The sequence below is a fragment of the Lathyrus oleraceus genome, chromosome 6 (assembly GCF_024323335.1).
Source record: "Lathyrus oleraceus cultivar Zhongwan6 chromosome 6, CAAS_Psat_ZW6_1.0, whole genome shotgun sequence".
NCBI classification, from domain to species: domain Eukaryota; kingdom Viridiplantae; phylum Streptophyta; class Magnoliopsida; order Fabales; family Fabaceae; genus Lathyrus; species Lathyrus oleraceus.
The window spans coordinates 97,752,394-97,768,709 of NC_066584.1; the positions used below are offsets into that span (position 1 = coordinate 97,752,394).

Genomic DNA, 16,316 nt, shown 5'->3' on the forward strand with positions numbered 1-16,316 from the left:
TAAGTGCAGCAAAAATAATAGTGCAAAGAAAATTAAATAAACAAAAAGTAATTCACATTTAACAATTTTTGTTCAAAAACACTTTAAACTCTTGATTTTGAATCAATGAAATTTCTATGAAAAATAGTGATGATTAAGGTCTTAAATAAATGAAGTAAGATAAAAATGCAATAGAATTAAATAAATGACAAACATAAAAGTCTATTTAAAATAAAATTTAATAAAAAAAGAAAAACATGATTTGAAGAAAAATGAAAAGAGTTTTTGCTTAGATTTTGTGAATGATTAATAGTGTCATTTGTGAATAAAATGAGATTTATTTATAGATTCTAAAAATGATAGTTTAAGAATTATGCAAAGAATGTGAATATCTTTTAAAAACTTATTTAATTAAATAATTAATAATGATGTAATATATATTAAAAAAATATAATGGGGACTCATGCCCCATACTAATACACGTCACTGTGTCCCTGATTGCGCTACCTCCTATAAAAAATCATCACTCTCCTCCTCGTAGTAAAAAATTTTGATTTTCTTTTTCTTTTTTCCACTTGTACCAAAAAAAATGAGTTATGCATATTATAATTTTAAAAGTATTTTAATATTAGGTAAACGACATAAAATTCTTATAAGTAAAAGAATTTTTTTTTATGTTTATTAAGAAATATACTTAAGTGCATTTAAGTTTCTTGAGTTTTATGTGAGAAAGACAACACAATTATTAATATACCCTCCATTAAATTATCTTCTAGTAACAATAAAGTAATTAATACAAGGTTACTTTTGGAATAAAGGTATTAAATATACCTAGATTTATTGACATTTGCTTATATTTAAGACCAAAAAAATTAGAAGACTTTTACTTATAAATAAGGCCGGAGGAAGTCCTTCTCAATGCAGTTTGAGGAAGAAAAAAAACATGTATACTATTCTATTAGAAAGGATATTTTGGGATGTTTGGTGTGGATAGCTCCACCCTGGTCTTAAACAATAGCGTGCAAACAAAATCACACTATTATTATTTATTTCTACTGTGAAGTGGAATGGTAAGACCTAGTACACCATGCTGAATGCACAATTACTCATGTTAATAATTATACTATATACACATGAACTATGAACTAACCTGCAAGGTCTAAGATAAACTTGTGGCAAGGAAATCAATCAGTTTAGTTTACAGTGGTAAGTGTATGTATGCAACCGCTTTAGCTTCTATTCTGCGCAAATGGTTTGGTCCGCTGGCCGCGTAACAGATTGCCATCCAGTGCAGTGTTGAAGAACTTGCTTTAGATCATCTGTTGGAGTTTCCACCGTCCATGCGAGATAGTGTTCACTCGGATGAAATACTTTAACCCCGACGTTCCCCGTCATCAACCCTGGTTGAGCACCATTTAAAAATATGTCTCCTTCAGAGATTATGTGACCAGTTGCTTCCGCGTCCTTGTCTGCTGCCTGCATAGAGATGTCACCAATTCAATCTTGTTAATTTTTATTCAGATGAAAAGCCGATAGAAATAATTATCGCAAAGGTAAATATAACACGGGCACAAAACATAAGAGGTAGACAAACCTTCTCATGAAGATACTTAAAAGCAACCTTCTTCTGGCCTGCTTCGTAGATATTATGTTGAGAGAATATCTAGTATCAACACATAATGAAGTGATAAGTTTGGAGATCAATCAAAACATGTTTTGAAATTCATTCTAAAATCAATTTCAAATTTCAATCAATGAACGCATAATCACCTGGGATTCCACACTTGCACAAACAGCATATATGCCCCAGTTTCTGCTGTAGTTATTGTACAGATGTACTTTTGCAAACCTAACACGAGGATGCCTCTGTCGAGTACCGTTGAAAAAACAGTGGTGTATGGTGACCTTTATGCATCTATCGTCAACATGCGAGGGATCTGATCCAATGAGTATTGTTTTGTCATGATTATGAAAATGACACCTGAAATAGAAGGCTTACATATATTAGTCTTTACAAACAATCCAATTTCAATCCACACCCCATCCAGTTTGGGATCATATGTTTCACACCTATAAAACACAAAACACAAACATGGATACATTTTTCATAGAATATGCTAATAGTTTGACAAAATAGAAATGATTTAATGTACTGTATGTGACGGTGTCAGACACACCGGACACATTTTTCAATATGAAGTGTCAATGCTACTACATAATTTGATTTAGTCATACGATTCAAACTATCAATTAAAAATCGTACTACTTATTTTCTAACATCGTGATGGATGGTCCGAATTGCGCGACAGCAAATTCCCGACTAAAAGAAATCCAAATCCAAATCATCTCACCTTGAAATAGTAATTTCAGTGCTTCCTCGAGTGATATCTATGAGCCCATCTTCACAATCACTCAAAGTGCAACGATCTATCCATATATGTTTAGAATTAGGTTTGATCTGAATAGCATCAACATCATGCCCTCTACCTCCTTCAACCTCCAAATTACAAATGATTACATGTTCACATTGCTTCAGCTTAATACCCTTTCCAGTCAGCTTAATCTTTTGCCCCCTCCCATCAACGGTCTTGTAAGATGACACACTCAAGTAAGACGAAAGATGAATCGTACCCGAAACCTCAAACACAATCCACAAAGGTTCCTTTTGGCGACAAGCCTCACGCAATGATCCTGGCCCATCATCTGTATTCACAATCATCCAATCAATCAGTGTTCCAACAAAATTTCTTTAATAAATTCATTAAGAATTAAGAAATAGCAAATTGAGGATAAATAAAGTAAATAAACCTAAGAGTGATGTGACGTGGTAAAGAGAACCATGAAGTCCACCGATTGCGAAACGGCCGTAGCCTTCAGCTTGTGCGGCGAGAGAACGGAGAGTGGTGTCGGCGTTGGCGTAAGGTAAAGAGATCATGTTGATGTTGGAATTGGAACCACCTTGGTTTTGGTTTGGTAGATTGTGAGGAGGATGAGAGGTACCGTATTTATGTGGAGGAGTAGGAACCGTGTTTTGAGGTAGGGGAAAACGGTGTTTGAGGTGATGTCGGTGTGCGTTACCCATTTTTGTGTGGTGGTAATGTTTGGAGTTTGGATGTAACTTTCAGTTCTGTTGGATTGTTGCAAAGGAAACTGACATTAGACTTGTGTGTTTGGTAACGAATCTCAGTTCTTTAATGGTTAGTAGTTGTTAGAGTCACTGACCGACACGAGTTTACTTTTGCCACAGCACTATTGTTACTTTTTAAAGATAAATTATGTTAAGCTATATAGATATTTTAAAACAATGGAATTGGAATAAAAATGAGTGGAGTGGAAAAGAGTAGAACCAAAAAGGAGTCTCGTGTATGCACACATATTAACGGAGAATTTTTAAATCTTTGGAGAAACCTCTAATGCTAGACGATTATGATGGGATGGAGGATCCTTCCGAGTACATAGAACACATCGGTAATTGGTTGGACTATTATTATGTTTATGAGGATGTAAAGTGTAAGCTCTTTACATCGGAATAAGACCCTTTCGAATGGAAGCATTGACTCGTGGAAGGATCTATATGACTCTTTCATACTTCAGTTTACCGCTTAGAAATGGAAATCTACAACTATGGAGATCCTCGATGAGATCACACATGGGAAAAAAGGAATCGTGTGAGTACTTGATTGTTTTATTGAAGTGGTCGCTGCGGGAAGTACACATGACACATTAAAGTGATGGGTATTTAAGAAAGGTATGAGGTTAGACTGCATGTTCTGAAAGAAACTAGGCTTGAGGGAGCTTGTAGCTTAAGCGACTTGTTGAATATGGTGCACCCTATGTAAACTAGGAAGAGGATCTCTTGGCAATAGAAGGGAGAAAATTCATGGTTGTGGAAACTCCGGATACGACCGAATCTTAGAAAAAGACAACTACAGTCTAAGAAACGACTGAGAGCGAGGATCCTAAGTTAGATTTTCCTCTTACAACTCTTTGAACACTTCAAGGGATACAATTTTGCGAGAATGCACAATATCGAGTTCAAAGATGTCGAGATAAAACACCCCTAACCGGTTAAGGAATCCTCTAGGATGGATAAGTCTGAGTATTTATGTTTCCATAAGAGTCACAACGATAATACTAATTAGGGTTTTCATATGGAAAAAACCATCAAGAAGTTGATAAAAAAGGGGTGTCTCATAGACTATATACGGGAAATAAAAAATGAGCTTAGAGGATGAGAAGAGTCATCGAAAAAGAAACACTATCCTCGCATAAGGAAGTCCTTCTCTGAGAAAGCTATTAAAGTGGTAGCAGGAGTCAAGAGAAAAGAGGATAACAAGAATGAAGGAGGGGAGGATCAAAAGGGAAAACTCCAATACATCGCTTCTATCACAATCGATTTCCCTAGGAGAGTAACCTTTCCAAAAGGACCATCAAAAGAATGATTGTTGAGTTAATTGTTGTTAGTAAGCATGGAAAAATGGATTCGGCCCATTGGACATGTTTGTTTTTCCCTCACTTTAGTGTGGGATGGGCCAAGGGTTTAGACTTGCACCCTCTAATGGATTTGCCCCGCCTGTCCCGTTTTTTATAGACTTTTGCGGACGCAAACATTAACATAATCTTTTGTATTTTTAGGCATAAAAGGTGCAGTGCCTGCAGACCTGCTCCTCCCCGCCCTCACTTTTAGTGCGAGCAACTCAAGTTTTTAGGCACTCACCCTTAACTATGATGTGTCCAAAATCCTCATCAATGACGAAAGTTCTTGTGACATCATGTACGCAGAGCATTTTAAAAAACTTGGGCTGAGAAAAGAAAAATTGGGCCATACAAATGGTTCGATTTATAGTTTTCAATGACACAATGTTTTTTGGTATTTTTTGCAAATCAAATCACAAGTTTTCGTTCATTTAAGGGATTAAACTAAAAAAAAACTCATATGGACATTTTGTGTAAAAGATTTGAGAAGTTATGTTTGTCTTAGTTATTTGATGTTTGAATGTAGATATATTGGATAGGCATTCCAGTGCGAACAACACATAATTGTTCGAGAATATAAAATAAACAAAGAGAAAATAGTAAAGGAAATCAAATAAAATGCTTGGATTAAAAACTTAAGAACATGGACACAACTTCATACATGTTTTCTCACAAACTATTTTCTCTCAGTGACTTAGATACTCGAGTTATATAGAGAATACTAATAAAATTTGTGAACCATTGTTACATGAATGAAATATGCTTATATACTACATTTTCATAATTGTCAATAACAGTTACTTCTCCAACACTCGACACATACGCCATTATGTGGCCTTATATCCTCTACTTCGCTTCCACGTAACAATATTTAAAACTGCCTCTAAACTGCTCTTATTATAAAAAAATTGTCTTTGCAACTGATGCTTGTCGTGGCTATATATAAAATATAGTCTGTCGGGTACTTGACTGCAAGTGCACAGTCTAGTCGCTTTAGTTTTAAAAGATATCGATCCCACATGGACCTATGGTCAAACTAGTGCTGCTAACGTCACTATGTTTAGCTAAGGGAATTGATTAGTAGAAGTTCGGGGGTAATAAAGTAAATCTAAGGGAAATTTTCGATTTTAAGAAAGAATTAGTGGAAGGGATCAGTATGCAGCGCATTAATCGTCAGGGATTCGATAAGTCACCGGTGAATAGTTTAAATGCCAAATATCTCTCAGTAGAAAATGTTTATTTAAAAGACTTTATCTCACACTCTCGTGATTGTTGATTCGGCCTATAACTTTAAGTCAGAATGTACGCTCTCGCTGTCCCATTTGAAGTCAAAATTACTTTTTGAAAATAAATAAGTTCTAATTGCTTTTAAAGTGCTCTCGCTGTTTTTAAATTCAATGCCTAATTTTTACTATCCAGCTCGAGCCTCACGCTCTCGTGTTTGTTGGTTCTTACCTTAATTAATTTCCCACTCTCGTGGCAAAATCGTGTTAAATAGCTTTTCACGCTTTTGTGATAAAGTTAATTAAATTTAGATTAAAAACTTCAACCTAAAAGGTTATTTGAGAAAAAAGGCTGAAAGCTAGAAAGCTGAAAATTAAATTGCAGAGCATAAATATCGAAGTAGGCGTCCCCAATTTTTCCCAATTGAGTCCTTTATATAGTGTCCATTAGGTCTTGGTAGTTGAGAAAATCAAGGAAAACTTGGTCTTGATAGTGGAATCCGTGGGAAAAGTCTGTTCGAGGAAATATATGCACTTTTGGGTGCATGTTGCTGACTGCTTCAAAGCGCAGTTTGTGGCCGTGTGACGCTCGTCATGGGCCTGTGACGGTCGTCACAGTCTGGGTCGTGACGAGCGTCATGAATGTGTGGCGATCGTCATAGCAGCAAAATCTGTATTTTCTGTTCTTCTGGTTTTTCCTGTGCTTTTTCACTTGTTTCTTCTTCTTTTTCTTCCTTTTCTTCATTTTTCTCTTTAGTGCATGGAGATTCAAATACCTGCAAAAACAACACGAATACTTGCGCAATAATCGGGATATTAATCGGAATGATGTGATTTCTGAGTGTAAATTAAGGCATTTATCTGATGTGTTTTCGCGTTATCAAACTCCCCTAAACTTGAATCTTTGCTTGTCCTCAAGCAAATACAATTTGAAATTAAAATTGAATGCGAATACATTACCCGTTCGTACGTGGTTGTCAGGTTGATTAGTAGGATGTCCGATATTGAGTAAAACACCAAAGATACTATGACGACACGAGCTTTCAGCTTTATCATAGATCTCTCCTTTACACAAGCCAGTTCGAATCATGCTATTATAGCTCGACCTAGTGTCTTTGTTTCTATTTCACCCGGTCTCATTCTAGCGCAATCACATTAAGCCCTTTGCCTCCGCACGCACTTAGTGAAGTAGCCGGTTAGTGACTTTGATCCTTTTCTTAGCACGGGGGTCTGGTACACTAGTGTGGTACCCCTTTTATATATCCCATTTTTGAAGGTTGTGGGGGATCGAGTCGTAGTTCGCCCTACCGAGTCCAATACCAGGTACCTCTGGACCAACCAACTGGGGTCTTTATTCCTTCTTTTTGCACAACTTTGCAACCTTTTGTATGGTTCTTTTATCAATTTCTTGATAGCAATAATTATGAAGGAGTTTCTTAATTTGTAGGCATCAAACACTTATATTCATCGGCTCTCCACGTGGTTTGCGCTTGAGACGGTGCTGACTGCTAGTATAAACTACTAGGGGTTAATCTAGAATGGAGACTTAAGGTGTCGGTATAATGGTTATTCAAACTGATCTCGTAGAAATAAGGGGTCTAGGGTGTCGGGACGGTATCAATCTTGTCAGATCTTTCTCAGTTTTCCTAACAGAATCTCCACAAGACAACCTATATACTCATAGGGTATGCATTTTAATCTTAAGGAAAATTTTTGGTATGCCCAAAATATGTAAAAATGATTGAAAAGGACAAGCAAAAAATTTTGTATTAGCTGAAAATTTTAGCAATAGAAACAAGTAGAGGAGTGATAAGGATTTCCTCCCACATTTAAACAATGCATTGTCCTCAATGCGACAGTGTACATAATAAATAAAAAAGGAAAGAAAGAAACAAAAATCACTGCTCATTGTTATGCGGCTGGCTTCTTTGTGCTCTGGCTCTTGCTCTTGCCCACTCACTTCTTCCTCGCTGGGTAGGATCCAATCCCACGTGCTGAGTATATTCTTGGATGGCATCTACGCGATAAGTAAGGACACTCATCTGATTTGAAAGTTCTGCCATCCCTTGATCATGCCAGTTAGCATAATCGTTCTGATCCCGCTGCATTTGTTGGATCGCTTGCATCATTTCTGTTTGGCGGTCTTCCATTAGTTGGTTGTGTCTCAACATTTCGGCGTAGATGTTTTCCATGGAGGCGGGTCTTCGTTCGCTTCTTCGTTGTCCCCGGGAGGAGGTCTCTGCATCGTGCTCTTGAGGTGGTTGAGGCATGCCTCTGTCAAGCTCCTCTTCGATTTCATCTGTACCATTACCCGGATTTCCATCATTTGCCTCGGGGGATTCCAGATCAAAAATCCAATTTGTCATTTCTCTTGGATCTGTGCGGCTCCTGTTGGACATGATAATGCTTCGTACTATCTTGTTTCTGACAACAGGGTGATATTTCCCATCATCTCTTGCTTTGATTAGGTGTGAGGCAGGATAGTAGTCGATGTCGAGGAATTCTGCTTCCAGGGCTGGTAGCCTATCTCCCAGGTTCAAGCCTAATGATATGGAGGTGATAATTCCCCCACAACAAAATGCCTGGCTGCCTCTCATGCAAGCAGCCTGGATGTTGGCTACTAGGAAAGGAGTAACATTGAACGCAATTTGGGCAAACACACAGTGGAGGAGGAAAAGTTCCTTAGAGTTTACCTTGTGGTTGCTGACTCTTCCAAAAACTGTGTGCCCCAGGACTCGGTGAAAGTATCTGATGGCTGGGTTATGGATGTAGGTTGCGTTAAGCGTATCCCAGCTTGTTGCGTTCATGTTGGTGAGGTTGTGCCAGACTTGGAATGTGATCTCTGACCATCCTTCTGGGATGCAACAATGGACCCTTCTCCATGTCGGAAACCAAGCATTCTCGCAATCTGGGTTTGATTAAGGGAATACTCGGTGCCGAACATTCTAAATGTGGCTACACCGGTGAGATATTGTTGAGTTCCAGGGGGAGTGATGTATGAGTAGGAATTTAGAAACTCCAGGGTCAGCGCTTCATAGGTTGGCTGCGGTGTGGTACAGAGTTATGTCAAACTGGAGGCAGCTAGCATCCATTCCACACCCTTAAAAAGTCCTAACTCCCTTAGGCATTCATGATCCACATACCTCGTGGCCTGAATGGAGCGTTAGCAGAACTTGAGGTAGTTGCTTCTTTGGCGTTCACCGACTTCTCCATCACGGAAAGTGACGGTTGATAGGTCGGGAGTGCTTCTTACTTGACGGGCCATTTGATGAGTTGTATGAAGCTTTTGGTGTTGGTGGGTGAGAAATTTGATAGATGAAGAGCAGAAAGTAAGAGAGTGATAAATGGTGAGGAAGAAGGGAGAAAGAGCGCCTGTATTTATAGGCGTGCTCTCTGGAATTCGTGACGGTCGTCACAGGGGTGTGACGGTCGTCACACGCAACAGATGCGTAACGGTCGTCTGCAACGGTCATATGCTCGTAACGGTCACTTTCATGAGTGTGACGATCGTCCCAGATCCGTGACGGTCGTCACGTCTGTGAGGCGAACGTCACCTTATAGTGACAGTCGTCACGCGCTAAATTTCAAAAAAAAATTAACTCAGGTTGTAGTAGAATTTGATGACAGCATAAATAGTAACTAAGCAATTTTAATTTAACAGCATAAATGCATAAGTAAATAAATAAATAGATGATATAAGCGTAATAAAATAGCAATTGGATTAATGAATTGGAATTAGATGTAACATAAGAGAAAAATGTAACGATAACATAGCAAATGAAAACAATAGAACAAAAGTAATGCAATAAATAAAAGTGCTCCCTCCCCACACAAAACAAAGCAGCGTCCTCATTGCTTAGTGCGAGTAGGAGAAATCAGCGGTCAGTAGGTTCAGCCACGTTATAATAGTTAGGAGGTGTTTCAGGGTCAGATTCTTCCTTATGGATAGGGTCATTGATACACTCATATTTAGGTGGGGTCGCAGGAGGGGAAGGTGGATCAATGGGGTGTTCCTCTAAGTCGTAGAGCCAGTTGTCTCGGTTGTGAACACTCGTTTTCTCATGGTTAGGCAAGGTGAATAGTCGGACCACTTCGTTATTGATTAGGTAATCAAAGGTATCCGTTCCAATGTTTCCTATGATTCGGCGGTCAAAGCAAAAGTCGATATCCATTGGGCGGATGTTTCCAAAAGGTACAAGCTCATAAAGTGGGCGTACAAGTCCTAAGGCGTCTGTTATCATGGTAACTAGGCCACCTATGATTATTGGGGTACGGTTATTCTTAGCAAGGTGGACAAATCTTTCCATCAAGAAGGTGACTATATTGACGTGTCAACCTTGATCGACACACAGCAGGATGAAGAGTTCATCTCGGGACACTAAGGTGTTATTCTCTTCCTTACCAAATAAGGTGTGGGCTAGGATTTTATGAAAATATCTGATAGCAGGGTTATGGATCTTTTATGAGTGCATCTCATTCGGGGTTGGGTTGGATTCTCCGGATATGCAACCCCAGAAGTCATCGAGATCAATGTCATCGATAAGGTCCTCCTGGCGGGTAGTAAAGACGAAAGGGTCGCTAGGGAATCCTAAGAGGTCAGCAAGGTCTCGGCGGGTGTAGGTGAAGTCCATGCTAAATAACCTAAAGGATATTAACCCTTCGTTAAGTCCGTAACCATGCTCAAGGATGTATACGAGGGAACTCAGGAATTCTAAGGTTAGTTCACGGTACGTGACGAATCGTCTCTTAATGGCTGCGTTCTCCCACCCAAGCTGGTTAAACATATATAGGATGCTATCTCGGATGCCTAATTTATCCATGGTCGGTCCATCATAATATATGGTCAATGCCATATCCTTTCGGGTTAGATAATCATACCGCCTGCGTTGAACTCTGCCTCTGAAAACTGTCTCTGGTTGTTGCATGATGAAAGTAATTAACTAACTAGTTAGTAATTTTCCTGTTTGTCAGTACCAAATATGTCTAAGTTAGTTACGAGAAATAACAAGAGTGTCTGCAAAGAATCAAGAAGGGGGGAGCAAACAAAATAGAGAAGAAAATTAAAGAAGGAAAAAATTAGATTGCAAGAAAAAATAACGAAAAGAAAAGGGGTGGGTTGTCTCCCACAAAGCACTTTGTTTAATGTCGCAAGTTCGACAGAAGTGTCGCGTTGTACTAGGTTAGGTGTTGAGCGGGCAGCTCTATGAGTCTGAGACTGTTCGAATAGTCTTTGTTTTCTATATTGTGATAATGCTTAAGGCGCTGCCTGTTTACTACAAAAGGGTCGCTATTTCTAACTTTTATTTCTATCGCGCCACTAGTGAGAACTTTGGTGATCTCGAAAGGACCAGACCACCGAGATTTGAGTTTACCTGGAAAGAGTTTTAGTCTTGAGTTAAATAGCAGCACTATGTCGCCGACTTTAAAGTCCTTCCTAGAAATGCATTTGTCATGCCATCTTTTGGTTCGTTCTTTGTAGATCCTGGCATTCTCGTAAGCGTCCAATCTCAGCTCTTCTAATTCGTGGATGTCTAGAATCCGTTTCTCGCCTGCGGAAGTGTAGCTTATGTTAAGGGTTTTAATTGCCCAATACACTTTGTGTTCCAGTTCTACAGGGAGGTGGCATGATTTACCATAAACCAGTTTGAAGGGTGTGGTTCCTATCGGGGTCTTGTAAGCCGTCTGGTAGGCCCACAAAGCTTCGTTTAGTTTGGATGACCAGTCCTTTCTGGATATTCCTACGGTCTTCTCAAGAATCTGTTTTATTTCTCGATTCGAGACTTCGACTTGCCCGCTAGTTTGTGGATGATACGGTGTTGCCACGCGGTGTCGGACTCCATACCTCAGAAGGAGTTTTCCAAATATATTCGATATGAAGTGGGAGCCACCGTCACTAACTACTAGTTTTGGCACACCGAATCTGGGAAAGATAATGTTTTTGAATAACTTGATTACTACTCGTGTGTCATTTGTTGGAGAGGCTACAACCTCGATCCATTTTGAGACATAGTCGACAGCAACGAGTATGTACTTATTGCCAAAAGAAGCTGGAAATGGTCCCATGAAGTCAATCCCCCATACGTCAAAGACTTCGACTTCTAAGATTCTTGTTTGTGGCATTTCATCACGTCTTGAGATGTTGCCAGTGCGTTGGCACCGGTCGCATTTTATAATCACGTTATGGACGTCTTTCCATAGAGTAGGCCAAAATAGGTCGGATTGCAGGATCTTAGTGCAGGTCTTTGAGGTACTTGCATGCCCTCCATAGGGGGCGAAATGGCAGTTGGAGATTATATCATCTATTTCGTCCTCAGGAACACATCGGCCGAAAATACCGTCGGTCCCTCGTTTAAAAAGAAGGGGTTCATCCCAGTAATACTGTTTTAGATCATGAACGAACTTCTTCTTTTGTTGGTAAGATAGGTCCGGTGGAAGTACTCTGACGGCTAGGTAGTTGACAAAGTCGGCGTACCATGGCAGAGTTGCATTCGCGTGTACTTCTTCCACGGATTAATCTATTTCTGTATCATTTAATGTCAGTTCAGACATATCACTTTCCATTTGGGCTATGAGTCGTTCGTAAGGGAAATCGTCATTTATTGGGATTTGTTCAGGCTTGTTCCCTTCGATACGAGATAAGTGGTCTGCTACTACGTTTTCAGTACCTTTCTTATCTTTTATTTCTAAATCAAATTCTTGTAAGAGCAGGATCCATCTTAAAAGTCTTGGTTTGGCATCCTTTTTACTTAACAGATACCTAATAGCGGCGTGGTCGGTATAAATGATAATTTTTTCCCCTACCAGGTAGGAATGGAATTTGTCCAAAGCGAACACGACGACTAGAAGTTCTTTTTCAGTGGTGGCATAGTTCATTTGGGCATGATCAAGTGTTCTACTCGCATAGTAAATAGCATGAAGCTTCTTATCCTTCCTTTGTCCTAGTACTGCGCCTACTGCGTTTTCACTCACATCGCACATAATTTCAAATGGTAATCTCCAGTCAGGTGGTTGCATTATGGGTGCGCTGATTAAAGATGTTTTCAGTTGGTTGAACGTTGTTAAGCATTTTTCATCAAATATGAAGTCAGCGTCTTTCATTAATAATCCTGTAAATGGCTTGGTTATTTTTTAGAAATCTTTAATAAAACGTCGGTAGAAACCGGCGTGGCCTAGAAAGCTTCTTATTTCTCGAACGGTTTTCGGAGGTTGAAGGTTCTCTATAATTTCGATTTTAGCTTTGTCCACTTCAATTCCTCTGTCAGATACCACGTGACCTAATACAATTCCTTGTTGAACTATGAAATGGCATTTCTCCCAGTTTAAAACGAGGTTTACTTTCACACATCTTTCGAGTACCATTTCGAGGTTAGATAGACATCCTTCGAAACTCTGACCGCAGACAGAAAAATCGTCCATGAAGACTTCCATGATGTCATCTATAAAATCTGCGAAGATTTCCATCATGCATCTTTGAAATGTTGTGGAAGCGTTACATAGGCCAAACGACATTCGTCTGTAAGCGAATGTACCATAAGGGCATGTGAAGGTAGTCTTTTCTTGGTCGTCAAGATGGATTGGGATTTGAAAGAATCCTGAATAACCGTCTAGATAGCAGAAGTGGGAATGCTTAGCCAGTCGTTCAAGCATTTGATCAATGAAAGGTAGAGGGAAATGATCTTTACGAGTGGCTTTATTTAGTTTTCTATAGTCAATGAACATTCTACTTCCGATCACAACTCTTTGTGCTATGGGTTCGCCCTTCTCGTTCTTAACAACTGTAACACCTCCTTTCTTGGGTACTACGTGAACGGGGCTAACCCATTGACTATCTGAGATCGGGTATATGATTCCAGCGTCTAGAAGTTTCTTTACTTCATCCTTGACTACGGTACTTAGGATTGGGTTGATCCTTCTCTGGTGTTCTCTAGAGGTTTTGTAGTCTTCCTCCAACATAATACGATACATACAGATTGAAGGACTTATTCCTTTTAGATCAGCGATGTTATATCCTAACGTTGTTGGATACTTTCTTAGGACATCTAGTAATTTTTCGGTTTCCATCTGTCTCAAGTCAGCGTTGACTATTACTGGTCTTTTTAGTTCGGTGTCTAGGAATTCGTATCTTAGGTTCTTTGGTAGTGTTTTTAATTCCAAGTCAGATTTCTTTGGCAAGGCATGTGGTCGGGTGTAAGTGCTAGGCATTCGCTTAGACTTTCCTTTTGGTATGGTTCATGCCAATGGTTGTCTTCGAGGATTGGAGGGATTTGAATTTTCATTATTTCGGAGTACGTGGTTTCTTCCATCTCCATTTCTCTCACGCATTCATCTATGACATCAAGCAGATAGCAGGTGTCGTCTATAGCTGGCGCTTGTAAGAATTGGGTTAAGATGAATTCCACCTTTTCCTCTCTAACTTCGAATGTCAGCTTACCTCTTTTTACGTCTATGATGGCTCCGGCGGTAGCCAAGAATGGCCTTCCTAGAATGATAGGTGTACTGGCATCTTCTTTAATGTCCATGATTATGAAATCGGTAGGAATGTAAAATTGACCTATACGAACTGGGACATTCTCTAGTATACCGACAGGATATTTAATCGAGCGGTCAGCTAATTGAACGGACATCTTTGTCGGTCTTAATTCTCCCATACTGAGCCTTCTACAAATGGTTAAGGGCATTACGCTAATGCTGGCTCCTAGATCGCATAGAGCTTTGCCTATGATGAATTTTCCAATGACGCAGGGTATGGAGAAACTACCCGGGTCTTTAAGTTTGGGAGGCATATTGTTCTGGATTATGGCGCTACACTCGGAAGTAAGTGTAATTGTTTCGTCATCCTTAATCTTTTTCTTATTGGATAAGATTTCCTTAAGAAATTTGGCATAAGAGGGCATTTGTGTGATGGCTTCCGTAAAGGGTATCGTAATGTTTAATTGCTTCAGAAGCTCAACAAATTTCCTAAATTGATTCGCAGTTTTAGAACTTTTGAGTCTTTGAGGATACGAAATTGGTGGTTTATAAGAAGGTGGAGGTACATAAGGTTTCTCTTTCTCTTCGGCCTCCTGGGTATTAACTTCTGTTTCCTTTGGTTCATCCACCTGCTCAGTTGAGGTTTTATCTGGTTTTTGGTACATGGCAGGGTTTTGGAGTCTTGGATCTACGGGTCCATCTACTTCTTTTACACTCCTTAGTATAACGACATTTGCATGTCCCTTTGGATTGGGTTGCGGCTGTCCAGGAAATGTTCCAGCTGGAGCGGCTGTAGACGCTTGATGTTGAGCCACTTGTGAAATCTGTGTTTCAAGCATTTTATTGTGGGTGGCTAAGGCGTCTACTTTATTTGCTAGTTGTTTAAGTTGCTCGCTAGTATGTATGTTCTGGTTCAAGAAGTCCTTGTTCGTTTGAGCTTGAGTAGCTATGAAGCTCTCCATCATTAATTCGAGATTTGACTTCCTAGGCATGTTAGGAGCATTATTAGCTGGCTTTTGATATCCAGGTGGAACAACTGGTGCTTGGCCAGGTGCATAAAGGGCATTGTTATTCTTATACGAGAAATTTGGATGGTTTTTCCAACTAGGGTTGTAAGTATTTGAATAGGGATTTCCTTGTGTGTAGTTCACTTGATCTGTTGGAACTCCTGCTAGTATTTGACATTCTTGTGCAGTGTGTCCAGGGTTCCCACATAACTCACAGTTTGGAGTTACAGCAGGCACATTGGCTGGGGGTGGCATGGTCAAGTTATCTAATTTTTGGACAAGGGCATCTACCTTTGCATGAACATGGTCAAGGCTACTTATTTCGTACATTCCACCCTTAGTCTGGGATTTTTCCACTAGAGTTCGTTCGCCTCCCCATTGGCAATGGTTTTGGGCCATGTATTCAATGAGTTGATAGGCTTCGGTGTATGGCTTATCCATAGGTGCACCGCCCGCGGCAGCGTCTATTGTAAGTCTTGTGTTATACAAAAGCCCATTATAAAACGTGTGAATGATCACCGAGTTTTCTAGACCGTGATGTGGACATATTTTCATCATGTCCTTGTATCTCTCCCACGCTTTGTAGAGAGATTCCACATCTTTTTTCCTGAATCCGTTGATTTGAGCTCTCAGCATAGCAGTTTTGCTCGGCGGAAAGCATCTGGATAAGAAGACGTTCTTCAGCTCCTCGCATGTTGTAACGGAGTTGAAGGGCAAGGATTGCAACCAAGCCCAAGCTCTGTCTCTTAGTGAAAAGGGAAAAAGGCGCAGTCTTATCGCATCTTGAGATACACCATTCGCTTTTACAGTATCAGCGTATTGCACGAACTTGGTCAGGTGTTCATTAGGATCCTCTGTTGGATTTCCAGCAAATTGATGTTGTTGGACGGCTGATAAGAGTGAGGGTTTCAGCTCGAAATCGTTTCGATTAATAGCGGGGGTAGCAATGCTATTGTGAGGTTATTGTTGAGATGGGGTAGCGTAGTATTTAAGAGGACGATTCTGGGGTCATTCTTCAGCCATGTTTGATTTTTCTTCTGATTTAGGAGGACAGGAGATGTCGGGAATACCGTATTTTTGTTGATATTCGTGTATTCGGCATCTCACATAAAGGAAACGTTCTAATTCAGGGATTGGTGGTGCTAAGTTATCGCCTTGTGAG

At 39.8% G+C, this 16,316-nt stretch overlaps 1 protein-coding gene and 1 non-coding gene across 2 annotated transcripts; one reads left to right on the top strand and one right to left on the bottom strand.

The window, feature by feature from the left end:
- Positions 1 to 1,070: 1,070 nt before the first annotated feature.
- LOC127092829 (probable pectate lyase 4) lies at positions 1,071 to 3,268 on the bottom strand. The gene is made up of 5 exons (XM_051031720.1): positions 2,788 to 3,268; positions 2,331 to 2,682; positions 1,750 to 1,960; positions 1,574 to 1,642; positions 1,071 to 1,455 (listed from the first exon to the last, which is right to left on the bottom strand). The coding sequence occupies exons 1-5, from the start codon at positions 3,059 to 3,061 to the stop codon at positions 1,216 to 1,218; spliced, it is 1,146 nt and encodes a 381-aa protein (XP_050887677.1). The 5' UTR covers positions 3,062 to 3,268; the 3' UTR covers positions 1,071 to 1,215.
- Positions 3,269 to 15,683: 12,415 nt separating this feature from the next.
- LOC127098967 (small nucleolar RNA R71) lies at positions 15,684 to 15,790 on the top strand. The gene has a single exon (XR_007793647.1). It is a non-coding gene; the product is annotated as a small nucleolar RNA R71 (small nucleolar RNA).
- The last annotated feature ends 526 nt before the right edge of the window (positions 15,791 to 16,316 follow it).